Consider the following 22,288-nt stretch of genomic DNA (forward strand, 5'->3'; position numbering starts at 1 on the left):
TGGCTCACTGAGGCCCGATCTTGCGAGATGCTGAGTACCACAGATCTCAGGGAAGTCTTGGTAAAGGGACTACTAAGTAGGGTTGCTAGGTGTCTGTTTTTCGACCGGATTGCCCAGTCGAAAAGGGACGCTGGCACCTCCGGTCAGTACCGCTGACTGGACTGTTAAAAGTCCGGTTGGCGCGAAGATGGCAGGCTCCCTACCCGGCACCACACGGCTCCCAGAAGCAACCGGCATGTCTCTCTGGCTCCTAGGTGGAGGCACGGAGGAGTCGGGGGAAGGAGGGATGGTTGCATTGCAAGATCCCTTGCAGAGCCAAAAAGACTGGTATCAGTCACGGCATCACTGAAAATTATGGAGAGGGTTAGAAAACACAGAACCCAGCTTGTTCCATGACCTGGGACCCACCTGTCACCGGCATGTCAGACTCAGGGATCACAGCCGTCCCTTCTGAAAAAGATCAGTGAGTGGAACTCCATTGGCAGTGTGCGCAGAGCTGCCTGGTCATGCTTCCGTGAGTCGAAGGGACACATCGCTGCTTCTGGGAGCTGCCTGAGATCTGCACCCCCTCCCACACCCCAACCCCCTGCCCCAGCCATGAGCTCCCTCCCATATCCAAACTCCCTCCCAGAGCCCGCACCCTGTACCCCAACCTCCTGCTCCAGCCCTAAGTCCCCTCCCGGACCCTACACTCCTTCCTGCACCCCTGCCCCAGCTCAGAATCCCCTCCCACACTCCAAACCCCTTGGCCCCAGCCTGGAGCTCCCTCCTGCAGCCCAAACCCCTCCTCCCCAGCCCCACTCCATAGCCAGCACCCCCAGCCGGAGCCCTCACCTCCCCCCCTGCACTCTGCCCCAGCCCCCTGAAAATGAGTGAGTAAATGAGGGTGGGGGAGAGTGAACAACCAAGGGAGGGGGGAATGGAGTGAGCAGGGGTGGGGGCTCAGGGAAGAGGCAGGACAGGGGGCTGGGCAAGGGTGTTCGGTTTTGTGCGATTAGAAAGTTGGCAACCCAACCAATAAGGGCAAAAAAAAGGGGACGGGGGGAAAGTCTACTCCCAGGACTGCAGGCTGGGAACTTGCTGCTTTATTTAACTGCATCACAACAGAGAGTTGTGGGGGGGAATAGGGGGAATCTTTATGCAACTAACCAAACAGGAACTAAGCGGATGTGTGGAGCATGCCTCCCACCCATAATACTCTGCGTAACCCAGTGAACCCTTGATGACCTTACCTACAGAAGTCAATGAGGGTGGCGGGTTCTCTGCCCTGTGCATGCTGCAGGCAAGCCCCAGAGCAGCAGGCCCGTTGCAGCCTCCCTCCCTGTCCCTCCTTCCGTTTTTTGGCACCCTTTCCATTGATATAGGGGAAGGGGCGGGGGCTGATCTCTGTCTGAGTGAGCTTCTGTATGAAGAAATCTTCCCTGCAGGCAGCAGCCATGAGACAAGCGAGCTCGCCTGGCGTGGCACATTGCCTGGGAAAAGTGAGAGCCACGTGGTTGAAAGGCAGCAGCAGAGCAAAGCAGGGATAAGACACACGCTGACGACTGTCATCATGCAACCCAGAAGCATCCTCGCTCCTGCAGGCACCAGATGCTTCAGGTAAGAGGCTGCCGGGTGCCCTCTGCTACCGGTTTGTGATGGACAGAGGCTTGAAGGCGCTGCGTTCTGAGCTGCCCCGAGCTGACCCTGCTAGCAATGGGAGGAAGGCAACTGATTTGCAAAACGGTTCTTTCGCCTCCTGGTCGGGTTTTGCCTTGGGAATGGGGGCAGCAGCATGTCGCTGCGAAGCCTGTGGTGGCAGGGCGTGGGGGTGGGTTCGGGGGTGTCCTTCTCTCTGGAAAAGCCCAGACTTTGGGGAGATTGGTCCTTGGAGCTGATGGCCCGATCCTGCGAGATGCTGAGTACCACAGATCTCAGGGAAGACTTGGTAAAGGGACTACTAAGTAGGGTTGCTAGGTGTCCGTTTTTTGACCGGATTGCCCAGTCGAAAAGGGACGCTGGCAGCTCCGGTCAGTAGCGCTGACCGGACTGTTAAAAGTCCGGTTGGCGTGGAGATGGCAGGCTCCCTACCCGGCACCACACGGCTCCCAGAAGCAACCGGCATGTCTTTCTGGCTCCTAGGTGGAGGCACGGAGGGGTCGGGGGAAGGAGGGATGGTTGCATTGCAAGATCCCTTGCAGAGCCAAAAAGACTGGTATCAGTCACAGCATCACTGAAAATTATGGAGAGGGTTAGAAAACACAGAACCCAGCTTGTTCCATGACCTGGGACCCACCTGTCACTGGCATGTCAGACTCAGGGATCACAGCCGTCCCTTCTGAAAAAGATCAGTGAGTGGAACTCCATTGGCTTAGGAGAGAGATGCCGGCCAAGTCAATATTTTGTAGAAATTGAGATCCTGAAATGGGGCAGCTTGCCATGAGGAAAAGCGATGCAATCTTGTTCCTTCAATGCAGCTGGTTCATTTCACTCATGCAGCCCGATTTTTCAATTCTGCCCTTTCCGGTCCAGCTTTTCCAACACAAAAGGGCTTACCTTAAAACAGAGAGCAGACGCTGGTTCCAGTTGCCTGTCGCCAAACTGCATGCTGGCTAAATTCTCCCGGGAGGCTTGGTCGATGTTTTTGTCTGGCGCTTTGCAGACTGATCACTTTTTCAATACGTTTTTAATATCCAGGGCAAGGATGTTATCAAGTTCGACCTGAGTTAAAATGCTTAGCAGCAACTCTGCAAATAATGGGTCGTTTTGCCTGCTACAATATAGCACAGAGACTTCACAAACACTTCCATGTACTACTGCTTTTAGTCAAATGCCGTTCCGGATGAGAAGCCGGGTGATTTTTCTTTAGCCTCTTGTTAATCAATCTTTTTCTTTTTTGTAAGGGCACACAGCTAAGACCATGTGTGAATATCCTAATTTCTAATGCACATTTCTGAGCTAAATGTCATTGCCAGCTGGAAGAATATATAAGTCTTTAGTGTTAATCCAGAGGACGATAAACCTACCACATTGGGATAGACCCTCAATCTTTGCAAACCAGCACGGCTCCACTCACCTAGTAGTCTGACTTGCCAGTGTACCTCAGCTGAGGGGCTGGCTCGGCGGGTTTTAAAAATAACTGGCATTTACATGTTGATCAGCCACAAATTCAGCTGTGCAGAAGGAAAGGAGGGTGCATTGAGTTAAGATATTTGGTTCTGATGTGTTAAATAAACCCAATTATCTCCTAAAGCCTCATCCAATTGATTTGAACCAGACTATTCATGGAGTAAGGTGTGAGTAAGGATGGGTAGGGCCATCGAGTTCAGTGCCCTGTCTCTGACACTGGCCAGCACCAGCTGCTATCAGCCGTGCCTTAGAGATTGGCTTAAGCTCTGAAGCACAAGGGGTAATATCTCTGCCAAAGGGATTGTTAGCAATAACTACACTAACCCTGGATCTTCTAGTTATCCATATAAATGTCCAGTCCCTCTGTGTATCTTGCTAAGTTCTTGGCTTCAGCCACTTCCTGTGGCAGTGAGTTCCACAGGCTTGTCGCACATTTGTTGAAAAGATCTTTCCTTCTTTTCATTTCGTTAGGCAACCCCTTGTCCCAGCATTGGGACACAGAGAGACCAAAATCTGGGCAGCTGGAGGGTAACTAGTGTCCGGAAATCTTCAACGGGGCGGAGATCTGTGGGAACGCTACAAGTCTTTGGCCACGGGGCCCTTTAAAGGAGTTCAGCCAGTTTCTCCGGGCGCTGCCACAGCTTGTTGAGGGCTGAGTGCAAATAACAAGGTGTTAGCTGGTTTCAAGGCAAAGCCAGGAACTGTCATATGGAGAGCGGCATCATAAAAAGCAGCAAACTCGCTTCGCTTGGGCTATAATTAGCACCGATCAAACTTCATGATGTAAATGCAGCGTCGTGCCAAGGTTGGCTATTTAAAGCAGTCGCTAATGTGCAATCCTGTCTCGGTCAATAATCCTTGGTGGCTCTGTGCTGTCCCTGGATTTTTGGGAGAAATGTGTCCCTCTTGTGCACTGTCATAAACTGCAGTTCGCCAGTTCCAGGAGGTCATTTCCCAGCTGGCTCCTTCTGCTGGGATCTGGGACCCGCCCCCGGAGATGAAAAGGATGCATTAGTGGTTAGGGCGCTAGCTAAGGTCTTCGGAGAACCAGGTACAATTCCTAGCTCTGCTACAGGCTTCCGGGGTGACCTTGAGCAAGTCACTTCGGGCCAGATTCACACAGGGGACTTCCGTCTCCGTGCATTGCATGGGGAGAGTTAGGCGCCGAGGAAAGGCATCTCCAGGCACTGGGGAACTGCATAAGCTAGGAAGCAGTGCAAAGCAGAGGCATGGGGGGCAGAGGAGCTGTGAGAATACGCAACAGCCCCGTGGTTAGGGGTACACCTTTAGCATGTAGGAGACGCTGGGTCCAAGCCCTTGCTCCAAATCAGACGGAGCAGAGATTTGAAGCTGAGTCCCTCCATCAGCTTGGGGGGAGAGACACGTGTCATTGTCTGATCGCCCCCCCCCCCCAGTGGTTTGTGTTCGGCCGAGGGGTGCCCAGCGCTCGCCGACTGGATCGCGCCCCGCAGGGCAGACAGGTGGGGAATCGCCTCGTTTGAAAATCACCCCGGGGGCTGAGCAGTTCGTTAGTTGAGGGGCGGGGTCAGGACTCGGCTTGGCCCAGGCCTGACTGAAGAAATCTTGGGGAGAGGGGACCCTCGCTCTAGCAATGAACGGGTTAATGGGGGCCTGAGAGGCCGGTTCTGCTCCCTGGTTGCACCAGGAGGCTGGGGAAGGGGCTGAGCGAGGGAGAAGCAGCAGGGACCAGGAGGTGCTGCAGGGAAGGAATTCCACAATCCCTCTCTCGGCCTTGGAGGGCGCAGAGGCTGGCCGGGGAGCTGGCCGGGCCCTCCAGGATCTGGGCTTCCAGTGGGCTTGATTGAGGGTCAGGTGGAAGGTCAAGCCCCAGGAGGGCAGTAGCTGGGTTAAGTTTGTACTTCGGGGGTTCCTGGGGGGAGCCCTGTGGGTTCTGGCCCGGAGAGAAGGGTGAACCTAGAGAGGCTGTGGGAGAGGCCAGCTGACAGGCTACGGCAGGGAGGCAGGAGCAGGGGGTCTGACGGGGCAGACATCAGCTGCCGGTTATAGGGTCCCTGGTCTGGAACCCAGTATAGAGCCTGGGCTGGGCTTCCCCCACCAGCCGCTGGGGAAGGTGGCGTGAGGCCTGTGAGCAGGGGATAAGGACGGCGGAAAACCCAGAGGGAAGGGCTGTGAGGCCCATGGGACCGAGGAGCAGACCTCAGGTTGTTGCATCTTTCTCTTGGGCTTCCTGGTCCCCCAAAAGGGGTGGCACCAAACCGTGACCTGGCCGGCGGGCCGAGTCGCCAGATGGGACCTCTGCAGAGCTGGAGCAGCCATTGCCAGGGGGTGCTCGAGAGGACAGCGCTGCTATGCTAAACCCAGCCACGAGGGGGCGCACCAGTCAGATAGTCTACAGGCACGTATGGCGTTAAGCCACAGTGAGGAGCGTGTCGGTGATGCCTAAATCCCTTTGTGTATCTGGCCCGTCTGTGCTCTGTGCCTCAGTTTCCCCATCTGTACAATGGGGATAACAGCACCGCCCAACCTCACAGGGGTGCATGAGGATAAATACAGCAAAGACGGCGAGGCACTTGGATACTCCAGTGAGCCTCATTCACATTGCACCGGCCACCCCTGGGTGGCCGATTGGCCAGATTCGAAAGGCCAGCCGGCAGGGGGCGGCTTTCCAACCCCGCGGCCAGACCGACCATTCAGACAACAGTTGTGTTATGGCAGGAGGATTGTACAGCCCGGGGGAGCTGCTGGCATGGACGCAGTGCATCAGATCCTCTTGTGTGAGGCGGAGGCGGGTATTTGAGGGGTGGCCGAAGTTCTGGGAAATGAAAGAACATTAATAACCTTCCAGAACTTGTGAAGTCACTACTGGCAACTTAGTGACTGGCCGAGAGGTGCTAATTATAAGTGATATAGAAACAGGCGAGCTGTTGAGCGGTCTTCCAATGACATAATGTATCTTATGGTATTTTAATGAGGGAGGCAAGGTTGTAGGGTCAGGATTCCTGGGTTCCTTTCCCCAGCTTTGCTCTTCAAACAATGGTGAGTCATTCTTAATGGGTTGAAATGTGCCCTGTCTGCAAAACGGGGCGAATGAGACCCACTGCGCAGGGGGATCTGTGAGGATCTGAGGATCCCCAGCTGTAAGATCAGACCCTTGGATGTTAACGAGGTGATTGGGTGAGGAGTGGGAGAGTCTGGGATACAGAGTTCAGATCCTGACTCTAGCCTCGGTCCGTTATTAATTCTAATTAATTTGAGCGTATCTAATTAATTGACTAATTCCATCATTAAACAGTCACTCCTGTTTCTGAGTGAATGTGTTGCGTGGGACTGTCGGTGGAGAGGGAGTAAAGCTGTAGGAATGCCACTGACTTGATGGGAATCACCCTGAATTGATACCTGAGCAGGACTGACCCTTCCCCAGCTTCTTGCTTATTTTCCCATTCAAATACCCCTAGTGACAAAAAACTAGTTAACTGGGGTAGGCCGTACCTTCTGGCTCCTCCGGAAAACACCCCCATGTGAAGGGAGGAGGGATAGCTCAGTGGTTTGAGCATTGGCCTGCTAAACCCAGGGTTGTGAGTTCATAGAATATCAGGGTTGGAAGGGACCTCTAGAGGTCATCTAGTCCAAGCCCTTGCTCAAAGCAGGACCAATCCCCGTTTTTGCCCCAGATCCCTAAATGGCCCCTTCAAGGATTGATCTCACAACCCTGGGTTTAGTAGGCCAAAGCTCAAACCACTGAGCTATCCCTCCCCCCAGAGTTCAAGTTCAATCCCTGAGGGGGCCATTTAGGGATCTGGGGCAAAAATTGGGGATTGGTCCTGCTTTGAGCAAGGGATTGGACTAGATGACCTCCTGAGGTCCCTTCCAACCCTGATATTCTATGATCTGCCCTTTTAAGATACAGGCTGTGGCGTGGAGCCAAAACAGGCTGGACTGGGCTATATGAACAAGCAGCTGAACAAGAGAGAGGACTGTGGAACCCACGCTGACTTCAGTGGCTGGGCTCTGGCTCAGACCAGACACAGAGACTTTGTGGACTTTAAGCTTGGGAGCTCTGCACCAGAATCCTGAGCTAAGGCCCTGCCCCGAGATCCTAAAGGGGACGTACTTATTTTGTTAGGTTTCAGAGTAGCAGCCGTGTTAGTCTGTATTCGCGAAAAGAAAAGGAGGACTCGTGGCACCTTAGAGACTAACCAATTTATTTGAGCACAAGCTTTCGTGAGCTACAGCTCACTTCATCGGATGCATTCCGTGGAAAATGCATCCGATGAAGTGAGCTGTCGCTCACGAAAGCTCGTGCTCAAATAAATTGGTTAGTCTCTAAGGTGCCACGAGTCCTCCTGCTCTTATTTTGTTGGTTTGTTTTGGCTTCCCCTTGCCTGGATCCTTTACGTATTGATGACCCAGATGGCAGGAATAACATGCAGTACCCATCTGGCCACAAGGGGGGGTGTACGTGGCACATGCCATGAGTTGCACAATGTTCTGAGGTTTGATAGCCCCAGTTCCTGGAGCTGTGCTTTTTGGGAGCTTTTATTTAAACTTTTTTGAAAAGCAAGTTTCCAGCCCCCTGACTAGGGAGAAAAGCTTGAACACCTGCCCCCAAAAGGCCCACGAAGCAGACCGCAAATCAAAAGCATTCAACATTTATTAAAAAAAAACCAAAAACAACTCGTGCTTTTTAAGCCACTCTTTCCACAGTTTTCAGAGTAACAGCCGTGTTAGTCTGTATTCGCAAAAAGAAAAGGAGGACTTGTGGCACCTTAGAGACTAACCAATTTATTTGAGCATGAGCTTTCGTGAGCTACATGCCGATACTTTCCACAGTATGCATCCGATGAAGTGAGCTGTAGCTCACGAAAGCTTATGCTCAAATAAATTGGTTAGTCTCTAAGATGCCACAAGTCCTCCTTTTCTTTTGATTTTGTTTAAGGGCCTGATTCATGCTTTCTGAACACTGCGGGTGGCACTAGTGGGGTTTTCAGTGGGACCCCATGTGACGAAGCGGGACTGTTCTTAATGTTTCCTCTGAATAGTGTGGGGGTGCCTCAGTTTCCCCTATGCAGTTCTTAAGTATTTAGGTGGTGGGATAAGGGTCTATGATCCTTGCAGAGCCCTAGAGGGCAGGTATGTGCAGGGGTCTGGACACAGAGAATGCCCAATACCCTGTTTCCTGGCAACTGATGGCCTGGGCCCTTCCCCCTGCCAGGTGAGAGCTAAAGGGTTAGAGAACAAAGGAATCAGGTGACCTCCTGGCCCAGGAAAGGGACAAAGCCCAGAGGAGGAGGGGCTGGAGGGAGTTTCAGTTTGGGGCTGGCTGGGACATGGAGTGAAGGGCAGACGTGGTTGTCTGGCTCACTGCCCCCCAGAATGGACCCGGCTGAGGGGTCCTGTTCTCTGCACCTACAAGCTCTGTTTTAGACCATGTTCCTGTCGTCTAATAAACCTTCTGTTTTACTAGCTGGCTGAGAGTCACGTCTGACTGCGGAGCTGGGGGGCAGGACCCGCTGGCTTCCCCAGGAGCCCGCCTGGGCGGACTCGCTGTGGGAAGCGCACAGAGGGGCAGAGGATGCTGAATGCTCCGAGGTCAGACCCAGGAAGGTGGAAGATGTGTGAGCTGTGTGTCCTGAAGACAGGCTGCTCACAGAAAGGAGACTTCCCCATAGTCCTGACTGGCTTCATAGGGAGCAGTTCCAGAGCATAACCCGGGGACTCCGTGACACCCCAACATGTCCATCTATCAGCTTATCTGGTATTGTAGTATAGTGCTCATCAAGGGTTAGTTAACGGGGTTATTCAGAGAATTATGGGTTGGGGCCATATTCATAAATCCCCAGAACTTCTAAGGAATGGCTGCCCCCAGGCAAAGCTCGGTGTACGTGGGATCAGACTAGGGTCATCAGATAGCAAGTTGGAAAGATCAGGACCGGGGGGAGGGAATAAAGTGGGGGAGGGGGTAATAAGGTCCTATATAAGGCAAAGCCCCTAATAATCGGGACAGTTTTGATAACATCGGGACATCTGCTCAGCCTAGATCAGACAGGGAGTAGTTATTTGATAGGGAGGGGGTATCTTTCTACTAGGCAACAATCAGGAGTTGTATTAGATGACTGGAGCTGCTATGTAAAATCAGGTGGGTGGGGGTGGTACTCTTTCCAGGCTCCACCCACTAAATAAGCTCCACCCACACAAGTCACCAAAATGAGACCCCACTCATAACAGAATTTATGCGGATATTCAAAATATGCTTGTGTTGCCACCGACCAGGCTGGGCTTGGCTCATGCTTGGTGGGGCTTGACAGTGTCTCCTTGGGCTCAGCTCCTCCCATGTTGGGGGGGGAAATAAGTGGTGGCCCCTCCTGCACCTTACCCACTTGGGGCACAAAACGAGATGCCGCACACACTAGATGGTCCCGATCTATGTCCCTCGCCCTGCTCTCAAGCCAGGAATGGAAGGGCTGACTGGGCTGATGTTTAAATTCTCATCACTGGGCATCACAGTTTGCTCCTCCCCGAGGTGACCGGGGCAATTCAGACCTCGCCGAGGGATTGTCCCAAGTTCCCCGCAGACCATCGGTGAACCTCCAAAAAAGCGAACAAAGCGTTTCTTCCCAGTCGTGCCTGACCTCTTAAAAAATGAAAGTGGAGACTCTGGAGAACAAGGCTGTGGGCTCAGAGCGGTGGTGGGAGGGTGAATGGGTGCGTGCCAGCCGTTCCTGAGCGCTGGATAAGATCCGTGAAAGCTAAAGGTTGCCTGGATTGATTCAGAGCGCAGGAGGTCTTTGCAGAGCTCTCGTTACTCAAGATGAAATCCAAGGTGGAGCACGACTCCGGACATGCCGAAACCCGCAAATAGGACCACAGCATTGCAGGGCCTTCGTCACAGAGATGAATTCCACCCTCCCCTTGAAGAAAGCTCCTTGCCTGGGTAAGGCAAACAGAGGTTCACCATAGATCCCTGCAGTGTTACCCTGGGTCTGAGCACCTGGGTTAGCCCAGCCCAGGCGTGAGCAGCCGCATGGCAAAGCCCTGCCCAGGTTACTGTGTCCTCACCGGTGCTGCGTTCCCCTGGGGACTTCTGGGGGCGCGTCCCATGGTGCTTTGTGCTGCTCTGAGTGGAGCTGCCCTGTGATTCTTCCCTGGCCAATTGGGGGAGAACTTGTCTGTGCGTCTAGGCACACGGAAGGCAATTGTGGGGAGGCACAGGAAGGCTGTCAGCCCTCGAGGGGTTTAACCCGCATCCTCGCTGCCAAGGGAGCAGGGTCCCCTCACCAGCCAGGCTCTCGCCCACTGAGTCAATGGAGAGCGAGCAGCTCTCTGTCCTTCATTTATGGTTTTAAACACCAGCAGCGACTGGGCTCCGCCTGGCAGGTGAACGTCAGCCTGGCATCGATACTGGCAGTGCGGCTTAAACCCACTGCTGGGCAAATTCTCTCTGTTCCCAACCCAAGAGGCAGCTCAGCGACATGGGTGCAAAGCCTCACGGAGGGCAGAGTCGGGCCCGTCGCGGAATCCCCGGGCAGAGTCGGGCCCGTCGCGGAATCCCCGGGCAGAGTCGGGCCCGCCGCGGAATCCCCGGGCAGAGTCGGGCCCGTCGCAGAATCCCCGGGCAGAGTCGGGCCGCTGGGTCTAAGCCAGTACCAAGTTCTCATTTCTTCCTTTGCACTGCAGTCTCTGCCCCCGTCCGCCCCTCACCCCCTTTTCTCTTTGGCCAACACACCTGCATTAGCCTGATTAAAGCTCCCTCTGCTCAGATCTCTGAATCTAATCACCATCCATCTGCCTCCTGGGGCTACTTAGGAGTTGGCAGCTCTGAGCTTGGACGCTCGGGCTGCGTTTTTACTGAAAAAGGCCTTTTAAAAAAATACTAATTAAACCTGTGTTGCCAGCACAAAATGATCCCGGGGCCAGATCGTGTTTGCAGCGGTTGTTCTCAACCCGTCAGCACTGGCCTTCCGTGTGGCAAAACAAGTAGGCGAGAAATTGACGGCTTCTCTTGGGGGGGGTTTCGACTGGAAAATCCCGTCCGTTCTGGTCTACACTTAGACTTACAGCAGCATGGGTGTGTCGGGCAGGGATGTGAAATAGTCACCTGCTATGGTGACACCCTGTGTTGGTGTAGACACAACTACACCCACAGAAAACGGCTTTGGGCGGCCTAGTTAATGTCGTTCAGGGAGGTAGTGTTCCTACGCCGGCAGAAAAGCTCCCTCTGTCGGTGCACGCTGCATTTATACACTGGGAAGCTATGTGGGCATGCGCTGTGTAGGCCAGGTGTAGCTTAAGCGTCATTCCCCCAGGGTTGGGTGGGTTTGTCGTACTTTGGGAGTTAATTGCTAAGAAAAGATGCAGGATCTCTCTCACTTAGCCTTCACCCCCTCCTGTTGCTCCATCACCCGTTTCCTCTGTGCCACTGCAGTTAGCTGCCGTAAGGGATAATAATTCCCCAGGGTTTCTTTCGCCCTGAAGGATCCAAAAGAGCTTTGCAAACGATGACCAAATCCTGCAGTCCTTACTTAGGCAATTCTACCATTCAAGTCTCCGGAAGTTTTGTCCAAGAATAAAAATGCACTTTGCCTGGCGCCAAAATGCAGTCTGTTCTGGGGTGGAACACGGCAGCACACAACAATGCAACATATTTTATTTGTCATATATATTTCTTTATCCTAAAAGCAAGGAGAGACACTGTCCCGTTCCTACCGTCTGTACAATCTAAACTCAACTTGACACCACAACAAGTGAGGATTGGAAAGAGACTGAGACTAGATCGGAATAAAGTCCCCGCCAGCGTTCTCAGCAGACAGAATGGGCGAGCATTTGGCCACGACATCAGGAGAGATGCCCTTTCTCTTCCAGCAGCTGCAGTTCGAGGGCATTGTCATTGCTCCATGGCTGGAAGACTTCACCAGCATTGAGTGGGACTCGGATCCCGTTGCAAAGGGGATTCTGTACATGGAAATTGTATTGGTAGAAGATTATTGAGCCCTGGGAATCTAAGAGAACTGAACATAGTGTTTTTTAAAAGGAGGCCACCTCTGCTCTCTGAGAACATCTTGTGGAGAGATGCTAAACTCCAGCTGAGCTGTACAGGGGATTTGCAGTCCTCGTTCCTCTCTGAAAACAGGGGACAAAACTGACACCTTTCAATTATACCTACAGCCCAGTCCTGCTCCTCTGGTGTGCCAGGATCTACCCGGAGTAGCCCTGCTGGAGTGATGCTGAGTTTACACCAGCGTCACGGAGGTCAGGATCTGTCTCTGTCCTCTAGCCGGTAAAGAAAGACAACATTAGGAAGCGCCATGCGTGCCAGACCTCATTTCACCAATGACATTCTAGTCGAGTAGGGAAAGGCAACAGCTCCCATTCCAATGAATTCTTGTCCTCCCACCCCTTCCAAGCCTCCCCCCCCACCTCTATGATGAATGTTCTCCCCCTTTTCAATCATCCCTTGCTTTGATGGCTGCGTTTTAATGCATGTGCTGGCAAGATGCCACAGGGGCACTCAAAGGAGATTGCTTTCCTTGGCCTGACTTGAGAGCCACAGCGTCCCGGCCTTTGCAAACAGAGAATTGCCAGCCGGCAGGCTAGGAGGAAGCCAGCCAGGCCTCTGGGTTGGAGATGCGACTATCTCTCAGGGCTTGTACAAGCGTGGGCACGTAACAACCGTCTCTGCATTGCCCTGGCCACTGTTAGACAAGGAGCGCTAAAATCTAGCTTCCAGCCTGAATAATAGTGCCCTGCCTAGAAAGCAGAGGTTCCCAAATGTGGGGCGCGCTCCCCTAGGGGGGCACGGAGTGGAGGAATGTTCGTGGGGGGGGCATGGCAGGATCCAGGCCAGCCCCAGCACCATGGGAGGTGGGGAGGGAGCACCACCCAGCCCTGCTCTGCTCCCAGCTCTTCTCCGGCCCTGCTCACAAGCCGCGGCTCCCAGTCCATGCCCATATCCACCCCCGACTGCGGCCCAGCTGCTGCTCCGTTCTCGGCCCTGGCCCTGCTCCCGCTCCCAGTCTCACCCCCAGTTGAGGCCCCAGCCTCGGCCCCCTTCCCCCTGTCTGCATTCCCCTCCCCCCAGAGCTGGGGCCCTGCTCCCAGCCCTGGCTTCAGGGGGTGAGGGGAGGCTGGATAGAGGTAAGGGGCGGGGCGTGACCCTGAAAAGTTTGGGGACCACTGCTATAGACGGTCTCCTTCTCCTGCCTGTCAGGCTGTTGCTGCATGCTGTTATAGGCTGCCATACCTCACCCCAGAAGAGGCTGCTTGTCAGCAGGTCTAGGTACACTTCTAACGTGCTTTGTGGAAGGTGCTAGCAGAGGGCAAAGTGGCTGGGAAGTATCGGCAGAGGGGGAGGCAGTTGCTTGGGATGGCCCAGGAGGAGGAAGAGTAACGGGATGAAGTTAGGGAGAGGTAAATTTAAGCTGAATAGCCAGGAAGATGAAGATATGGGTTAGGGAGGCAATCATCCCCTGGGGGCCAGTGGTAGATACAGCTGGCGAATATACCATGGGGCAGAGAATGGGCACTAGGCACCATGACCTGGCATTAGAGCGAAATCAGGGTCTTGTGTCTAACCCACTGAGTTCCCTTCCCAGCTCCGCTACAGATCCCAGGTGTGACCTTGGACAAGTCATTTAGTCTCTCTGGACCTCAACTTTTTGTTTTCTTACAGTCCCCCCATTTCCTTCACTCTTGGCCTGTCTTGTCTGTTCGGACAGCAAGTGCCAGGGGCAGGGACTGTCCCTCCCTGTGGCAATGCAGCGCCTGGCACAATGGGGTCTAGATTTCAGTTGGGTTCTCTGATCACAGGGGAAGACAGGGTGTTTCAGGGGATAGAGCACTGGACTGGGACTCAGGAGACCTGCGTTTGAGTCTCAGCTCTGCCACTGGGGGACTGTGGGCAAGTCCCTTAACCTCTCTGTGCCTCGGTTTCCCCATCGGTACAATGGGGATAATGATACTGACCTCCTTTGTAACACACTTGGCGATCTAGGGGGGGAAGAGCTAGGTCGTACTGTTATCTCCATGTACAGAGGGGGGCACGGAGGCTAAGTGATTTGTGCAAGGTCACACAGGCAGTCGGTGGCAGAGCAGGGAGATGAACCCATGTCTCCACAGGCCTAGGCTTGGGCTCTAACCACTGGACCATGCTGCCTCTGTAGTAGCTGTGTTTCTGCAATGCACCCTCCTGCTTGCGGCTATGGTAGCAGCCCTTAAAGCCTGGGGTTTTTAAGGCTGCAGCATCAGATCCCTGCCCGCTTTGTTTCCAGGGGCTCAGCCTCCCGGGGCGCAAGTGACAAACACTCACAGTGGCCTGAGTGTATCTTTGCCCCCGTCCTACAGAACCAGCCAGTTCCCTTGCAGATAGTTCTTACCGACGGGCGTCTCCATCAGTGGGGTGACGAGTCACCGACCATTTTGATTCTCTCTCCCCAGTGGGCCATGACCTGCAAGAAGGACAGCGTGGCCAGCGGGAGCCCTGGGGAAACGGGGGAGTCAAACCGGAATCTCTTTGCTGCGATCTGAACTGGCCGTGCGCACAGACACCCCGCCAGGGTCATGATTAAAGGTAAGTGTGTCTTCCCGGAGCACACCGGATGGTGGCTGGAAAGGCGGGCTGGAATTAAATGACAAAAGCTGCCCATCTCTGGGAAATCGCCTGCAACGTGGCAGGGGCGTGTGTCATGGGAGAGACCTGGGTTCAAGTCTGCACTCTTGCACAGCTGCCTGGTGGCACCTAACCCTGCTGTGAAGGGCTGGGAGAAAGCCAGCTACCCGCTGGAGGAGACCCTTTGCCACGCCCAGCAGCCAAACCCCCTGCCATGGGAATGGGGTGTGTGCGCTGGGACAGAGCATCCCTCTTGGTGCTGCGAATAGAAACCCCTTGTTCAGGGCTTATGCCAACCCTTTGTTGGGGCAGGGGCAGTTATCCCGGCACTACAGGGTTTGTTGCACTGCCCTGTGGCAGACACTAGATGGCGCACTGGTCCGAGGGAGGCTATTTCTGCATTCCTCCAGGAGCTGCAGTGCCCCTGGTCGAGGGCCACGTCCGAGCGAGGGGCAGGGATTTCCCCGCCCGTCTGGGAAAAGCAAGTGCCCGGTTTTTCATTCCCGCCAGATCCAGGCACAGGCTAGCAACGACTCTAGTCCCTGGGGGCGTCTCAACGGCAGCAGCAGGGGTAACTTCCAGCTTGGGCAGACGTTCCAGCCCAGTTCCCCGGCCCTCCCAGCTGGGATTCAGTCTCAGGTCACTCACTTGCCTGACAAGATCCCATGTAGCCTTGGCCAAAAATGAAAGAAGCTGGGACCGGTCCCTGGGGACAGCTCCCTCCCTGGGATCAGACTGATACGGCTGAAAGGCATCTTGCGGCAAGTGACGAGGATGGGTGATGGCGGCCTCTTTGCCAATGCCGGATCCTTTCAAGATGCTTGGTGCGACACCGACAGTGGATAAAACCCATCAGTAAGGCTAAGATTTTGTCACGGATATTTTTAGTAAAAGTCATGGACAGGTCACAGTCAATAAAGAAAATTTCATGGACGCCCGTGACCTGTCTGTGACTTTCTCTAAAAATATGCATGACAACATGAGGAGCTGCGGGGTCCCCAGGGTGGCTGGGCAGCTGCGGGGGCCCTGACTCGGAGCTGCAGGGTCCCCCTGCCCGCAGAAGCTGGGAACTGCGGGGTACCCCCGCCGCCTGCTGTGGCTCGGAGCTCCGATGGACCCCCCCGACCTGGGGCAGTGGGGTACCCCACAGCTCCCTGCCACCACGGGCAGTGGGGACCCTGCAGCTCCTGACTGCCACGGGATGAAGTCACGGAGGTCTCTGGAAGTCCTGGATTCTATGACTTCTGGGACCTCCGGGACTAAATCGTAGCCTCCCCCATCAGTGCTGCAGCAATTTATGCTCTGAAGCCTTCCAAACTTGTCAAACGGCAGCTGTGGAGAACATGGTTTTCTACCCCTTGGGCATTCATTAGAGGGGAACTTGAATTTTAATAAATCATTTGAGGCTGGAAAAGTTCCCGGCATCGTCCTCTGCTTTAAAAATAATACATCATATCCCAGGGCCACTGAATTTCAGTGCTGAGCGAGATCCATTGTCCTTCACCTGCAATGCTAACCGGGACTGCCAACATGGCGGGGACGGCGGGGGGGATAAAATACAGCCTTGGGTGTGCATGTCAGCATGGAGAGGCATTTAAATCACATTGATAGTGCCATCTCTGCTGTGGGTTAGCTGACATTCTCCAGAAGGCAAAGGTTTTATCAGCCGTGGTGCGATCCAGCGGGTAGAAGGCCGGACAGAGACTCAGGAACCTGGGTTCTAGTCCCGGCTCTGCCACTGATGTGCTGCGTGACCTTCGACAAGTCCCTTTCTCCTCCTGGGCCCACGGGGGACTCTCCTCCTTTAAGTGTTTCTGAGGTCAACGGATTGCAAGCGTATCAGGTGCTGTGGAGGAATTGTGAGTTTAGGAGTATCCTTGCAGGGAGAGAGAGTCAAACGCCGACCCTCTCCTGCTACCACGTCAGGAGGCAAATTGGGGCCCAGATTTGGTCCTTGGGAGATAGCCCTGGCCAGACACCATGGTGATGGCGAAAAAACAAAGAGCCAGCCCTGCACCAGTGTTAGGTTCAAGATGCTGTGCTGTCTGGCTCTTAGATAGATGGGCCTGCTGCATGGCTCTCCCAAGGCACCCATGGCCAGCTGCTGTCTAGGTGTAGATCTGCTTTGGTTCTCTAACTATGGGATGTTCTTGTTTTGCAGAAAGCAGGTAAGATGGTGGCTGGGCCTTTCCTAGACTCTCCCTTCTCTTGGGCTTGTTGGCATCCCCTGTTCTTCCTTGCCCTGGAGGCCCTCCTGACGGGATCCAGCTGGAGCTGCCCTTCCAGGTGCCACTGCTCCTCCCAGGACAGGTCTGTCTTCTGCAATCGCCGGCGCCTGACCACCGTGCCGGGCGGGATCCCCCCGGAGTCTGAGCTCCTGGACCTGAGCAAGAACCGGATCAGGACCTTGCACCAGGGCATGTTCTCCCGCCTGCAGCCCTTGAAGGAGCTGGACCTGAGCGAGAACATCATCTCCAACATCGAGCCTGGAGCCTTTAACAGCCTGCAGAAGCTGATGACCCTGCGGCTGAAGAGTAACCAGCTGAAAATTGTCCCGCCTGGAATCTTCACCGGCCTCCCTAACCTCACCATCCTTGACATCAGCGAGAACAAGATCGTCATCTTCCTGGACCACTCCTTCAAAGACCTATTCAACCTTAGGAAGCTGGAGGCCGGGGACAACCACCTGGTCTTCATCTCACCGGAAGCCTTCAGCGGGCTCCTCCGTCTGCAGCAGCTCACCCTGGAGAAGTGCAACTTGACGGGCGTGCCCCAGCTCGCCCTCTCCCAGCTTCCCCACCTGGTGGAGCTCCGGTTCAAGGTGCTCAACATCAGTGTCCTCCACAACTACTCCTTCCGGAGGCTGCACCGTTTGAACGTGCTGGAGATTGACCGCTGGCCTTTCCTGGCGACGCTGGAGCCCCACAGCCTCTCGGGACTGAACTTGACCTCCTTGTCCATCACCAAGTGCAACCTCAGCGCCGTTCCTTACGAGGCGTTCAGGCATTTGGTTTATCTCCGGTACCTGGATCTCTCCCACAACCCCATCTCGGTGATCCATGGGAAGAGGCTGAGTGACCTTTCGCGCCTTCAGGAATTCCACCTCTCCGGAGGCAAGCTGGCCACCATCGCCACCAGTGCCTTCCAAGGACTCAACTACTTCCGGCTGCTCAACGTCTCTGGTAACGCCCTGAGGACCTTGGAAGAAGGGGTCTTCCACTCGGTGGGGAACCTGGAAATCCTGCGGTTAGACAGGAACCCCCTGGCCTGTGACTGCCGGCTCTTATGGATTATCCGAAGGCGACGCAGGCTTAACTTCGGAGGGCAGCAGCCCGCCTGCGCGAGCCCCACAACGGTCAAAGGGAAAGTCTTCAAGGACTTCTCCGACGTCCTCCTGCCCAGTCACTTCACCTGCAGGAAGTCTAAGATCCCAGACAAGACCCCTCAGCAGGTGAGTGTGGAAGAGGGGGGAAAAGCAACCTTGAGCTGCAAGGGCGAAGGGGATCCACATCCAACCGTCTACTGGGTGTCACCTCATAACATCCGCCTGGACTCCAACCACAAGGGGCGGATGAGGGTCTTTGCAGATGGCACCTTGGAGGTTGACTATGCCCTAGCCCAGGACAGCGGCACCTACCACTGCGTTGCCAGCAACGTAGCAGGGAACGACACTTTGCTGGCGCACCTTCTCGTGAGCAAGCCCTCCGCCCAGTTGGGCAACGACTCCTTCCTGTTCTCCAACCGCTCGGAGGCCTTCCAGACATCCCTCATCGACGTGGGCACGCTGGTGGGAGTCTTGGCCATGGGCATCCTGCCATTCCTCAGCTCGGTCACCGTCTGCTTCGTCTTCATCTTCTTCTGGAGCAAGAGCAAAGGGAAGGTCAAGCATCACGCCACCTTCGAGTTCGTCCCTCATTATCCCCATGCGGCCTGGAACAAGCCGCGCAGCAGTGGCGGAGGCAAGTTTGCCATGAAACTCATGTGATGGGGGGGCCATTTTCTCACCTCAGGCCCCCATAGCTTTGTAAACCTGGGAACGAAAAATGCAGAGAACTTACAAAAGTGGTTCATCTTTGTGAGCTGCCGACGCCAGCACCCCGCTTCACCTGTGCAGCAGCGCGGGGGGCCGGGGAGTCTTGTGGTCAGCATGAAGCAGAGATCGTTTATAGTTGACCTTTTTGGCCGACTCTCAGGGACCTGGCAATGATACTGGTGCAGGTTTGGTGTAAAGATAACATGTTAAGGCAGAAGCTAGAGACTATGGACTTGGTGGCGTGGGGAGTTGGGCCTGGACTATGAAGCCTTTCATCTCTAGGTCACTGGTTCTAACCCCGCCTAGGTTGGCAGGGGCTGGAGAGGTGGGGACCTCTGGGGAATGAGGTTAGTGGGGCGTGGTGAAGTTCCCAGGGGGCAGCTGTCACATCTCAATAACTGGATGAGCCATGGTCCTTACTCCAGGAAGTGGTCAGGTTTGAGGTGTGTTGGCTGGGAAGCATGGGGGGGAAACGTAAATGTCCCAGAGCTGTGGAGAGAGGATGTGTCCTAAAGCAGTGAGATAAAGGAGGAAGGATCTTGTGGGACATTGTAAAATCATGGCTCCTTCCCCTGGAGTGGAACAGCTCTCACAACATGGCAGAAAATAATATAACTGTCCGAGTGGGGCAATTTATCAGGGGTTTTGGCAGTTCTGCTATAAAATGATGGGGGTAAACTGGGTAGGGTTAATAATTGGAAGTGTCTTTGCCAGGCCTGGAGTCATCTTTGTCCCTGAAATCACCCAGATCCTTAATGGGCTCCCAGAGGGGAGACAAAATGTTCATCTTTCCCCTCTTCCCGTGACCCTTTTACAACCTCTCAATCTGCAGTGAATTATTCATGTCAGGCAAAAACCAAGCGTGCTGCTAAATGCAATCTATTAAAACCACTGTGGTTGAAAGTCTTGTCTAATGCTTAACCAGATCGTCGAGAGCAATACATAACACTCCGCACTTCTATAGCAACTGCGAGGCAAAGAGCTCAAAGCCCATCACAGTCATTATGGGGTTACACCTCATGACAACCCGTTGATGCAGGTAAATAGCACAATCCCCATGCTACAGATGGGGAAACTGAGGCATGGAGCAGGGCGGCATTGTGTCCTTTGCTCTTTATACTACAACACTATGAACAAGCTACCCAGGCAGAGCTGGGGCCTAAATAACTACGTTCAGTCACTATACAGGAATGTGCCAGGCCTAGTTACACAGAGCAGGTGGCTCTGGCTGGTTTCTGAAAGCTTCTCAGAACGTAGTACACTGTGAGTGCCACTAGAGGGCTCACAAGCTATAGTATTAACACCTAATTGGGGAAACTGAGGCACTGAGAGGGGCCATGATTTGCCTTGAGATCACACAGTGGAGCTGGGAATAGACTAGACCTCCAGGAATTCTGACGTGCATCTCTGCTCTAAATACTAGAGTCTGTTTCTCAAATGTGGCCACCGTGGCTGCATGTAGCCACCAGGGTCTTGTCTTGCGGCCACGGCCTCCTGGGCTGTGACTTGGGGGAGGAATCTAGCAGCCCCTCCGACTCCCTGTTGCTCCCGGATGCACTGCCTTGGTGTTGATTGCTGGGGCCGCCAGCAGGGGTTGGACCCTGCCCTCCTCTGGAGACACCTGGGGTACAATGCTGGAGGAGAAGGCAGCCAGTGAATTTCCCACCTTCCCAGGGGCACTGGGGCTTAAGCTTTGGGCTACAGCAATGGGGTGGCGGGGCAGCAGACTCTGCCCGGGGGCCTCGGGCTCTGGCTGTGCAGTGGCAGGGTCCAGGCTCCAGCTGCCGGGCTTTGGGCTCCTGCCTCCCCTGACCCCCTCTCCAGGGCTGAGTAAGTCTGCTATGAAAAGTGATACTTGTATGTTAGTTAATATCACTTTTCACATCAGACTTACTAGCTAGCACCAAATAAATTACGACAAGTTGGCCATGTATATGTGCGTATTTATTTGTTCTTGCTAAAGCTAATTTCGTATTTTAGGGGAAAGTGTGGGGGCGGCCACCAGCAAGAGTTGGTGGCCACACTCTGAGGCCACCAAAAAAATTGTCCTGAGAACCCCTGCACTGGACAACCCTCCCCAAGACACATGGGCCAGGGAATAATTTATATTCCCCACCAACTTTGCCGGGTGGCCTCCCTGTAACTCCAGACCTGGCCTCACAGCCTAGGGAACCAGAGATGACACGAAGACGCAGGAATTGAACTTTCATTCCTTTGCCCTGGGTTTTGTTGGAAAAATTTCCAAAGATATTGGCTCGTAGCAGCTAAAGCACCGGCGTCTCTGCTACACGATGGCCGCTTTGCCCTAGAGCCCCACATATGACCGCGTTCTCTGTGGGGCTGCGCCGCCGGGTCAAGAGCAGCCCTCCTTGGGCAAACAGCACCTGCGTTGCAATGGCAGATCTCCAGGCCCCCTGGCACAATCCGAGCCGGGCATGTTTATGGTCCATCTGTCCCTTCCAAATCGCTTTCCCTCCTTGGTGCAGTAAACCAAAACCGCTCCGGGAATCCAGGGGGCAAAGAAATTTCGGGCATAGACGATATTTTTGTGGCAAGTTACCGGGCATGACGCTGGGAGCCACGCTCGCTCAGGGGTGGCGTTCAGGGTCCCTCGAGGGGCGGCATTGGTCACACAGCGAGGTTGATGAGTCAGTTCCTGGACTTGCGCTAAAGGGGTCTATTTTAGCAGACAGCCCAGGTTTCATCCCTCCTGCCTACGATTAGCCCGGTGCTTTGCATTAGCAATGTGGGTACTGAAGGAGCCCCGTAGTCCCCCCGGCCCCGGCGCTAGGTGCTGTATGCACACGGTCCCTTTCTCCTCCTGGTAGCCCAGCTACAAGCCACGGGCTTGGTCCATCACGCTGCTCCTGGCCGTCGGCCCAGCTTGTGAAACGCGTGCATCTCCTGAGTCATTTTTCCTCAACTGCAGTTTTCCGCTACCTCCTTGGAGAAGTTGGAGCCTGGCCGGGGCCCCCTGGGGGATTTTGTCCCCTGCATTTTATACCAGCTTGGCTGAGGTTTGAATTTAGCCCTAACTGCATCCTAAAAGAATTCTGTCACTTGTGTGCTTGGGTGGGAGGCTAATTGTCTAAGGGGGAAATTGACTCCCGGGCCTGGGTGCCAGCACACAGCAGAAGCCCTCAGACCATGATTCTCAGTTGCTCCGTTCCCACACCAGGGACAGGGATGAAAGGCCGGGAGTGGGGAGAGGAGGCACGACGGTAGCTGTGAACTTTAAGCCATCTTTCTGCTCCCTGTATCCTGGAGCTGTGCTCTGCCCGATCCCTGCGGGGGCATACAACACAGAGAATAGCTGCAGCCCAGAGCACTCCAGCTCCCTCTCTGACATGATCCCTGCAACAGGGATGGAGGCCAGCTTGGCTCACTGGACATGTCTGCGAACAGCCCTCATCCTCCAGCTTGAAACTCCCCAGCTGGATTCTCTCTCTTCAGCAGGCCCAAATCCACAAGCCCTTGGACTGGGGGCAGGGTGTTCAGAGATGGAGTGTGACGACTGTTCTTGGCGATCTCTCAGGAGCTCAAGGCTCGTCAGAGGTGATAAC

At 54.5% G+C, this 22,288-nt stretch overlaps 1 protein-coding gene across 5 annotated transcripts; it reads left to right on the forward strand.

Moving 5' to 3' along the window:
• Window positions 1-1,445: 1,445 nt before the first annotated feature.
• Window positions 1,446-19,616, forward strand: LINGO4 (leucine rich repeat and Ig domain containing 4). 5 transcript variants are annotated; one of them, XM_073322619.1, is made up of 4 exons: window positions 1,446-1,599; window positions 11,767-12,364; window positions 14,521-14,653; window positions 16,854-19,616. In XM_073322619.1, the coding sequence occupies exon 4, from the start codon at window positions 16,866-16,868 to the stop codon at window positions 18,675-18,677; it is 1,812 nt and encodes a 603-aa protein (XP_073178720.1). In that variant the 5' UTR covers window positions 1,446-1,599; window positions 11,767-12,364; window positions 14,521-14,653; window positions 16,854-16,865; the 3' UTR covers window positions 18,678-19,616. The 5 variants fall into 5 exon arrangements, with proteins under 5 accessions (XP_073178720.1, XP_073178716.1, XP_073178721.1 ...); XM_073322615.1 differs by lacking the exon at window positions 11,767-12,364; XM_073322620.1 differs by lacking the exons at window positions 1,446-1,599; window positions 11,767-12,364 and adding an exon at window positions 8,595-8,845.
• Window positions 19,617-22,288: the final 2,672 nt, after the last annotated feature.

The sequence above is a fragment of the Lepidochelys kempii genome, chromosome 24 (assembly GCF_965140265.1).
Source record: "Lepidochelys kempii isolate rLepKem1 chromosome 24, rLepKem1.hap2, whole genome shotgun sequence".
Lineage (NCBI taxonomy): Eukaryota > Metazoa > Chordata > Testudines > Cheloniidae > Lepidochelys > Lepidochelys kempii.

What these genes read in the sequence shown, in the direction of transcription:
- LINGO4 (XM_073322619.1), top strand. Translation starts at nt 16,866, where the DNA reads ATGGTGGCTGGGCCTTTCCTAGACTCTCCCTTCTCTTGGGCTTGTTGG.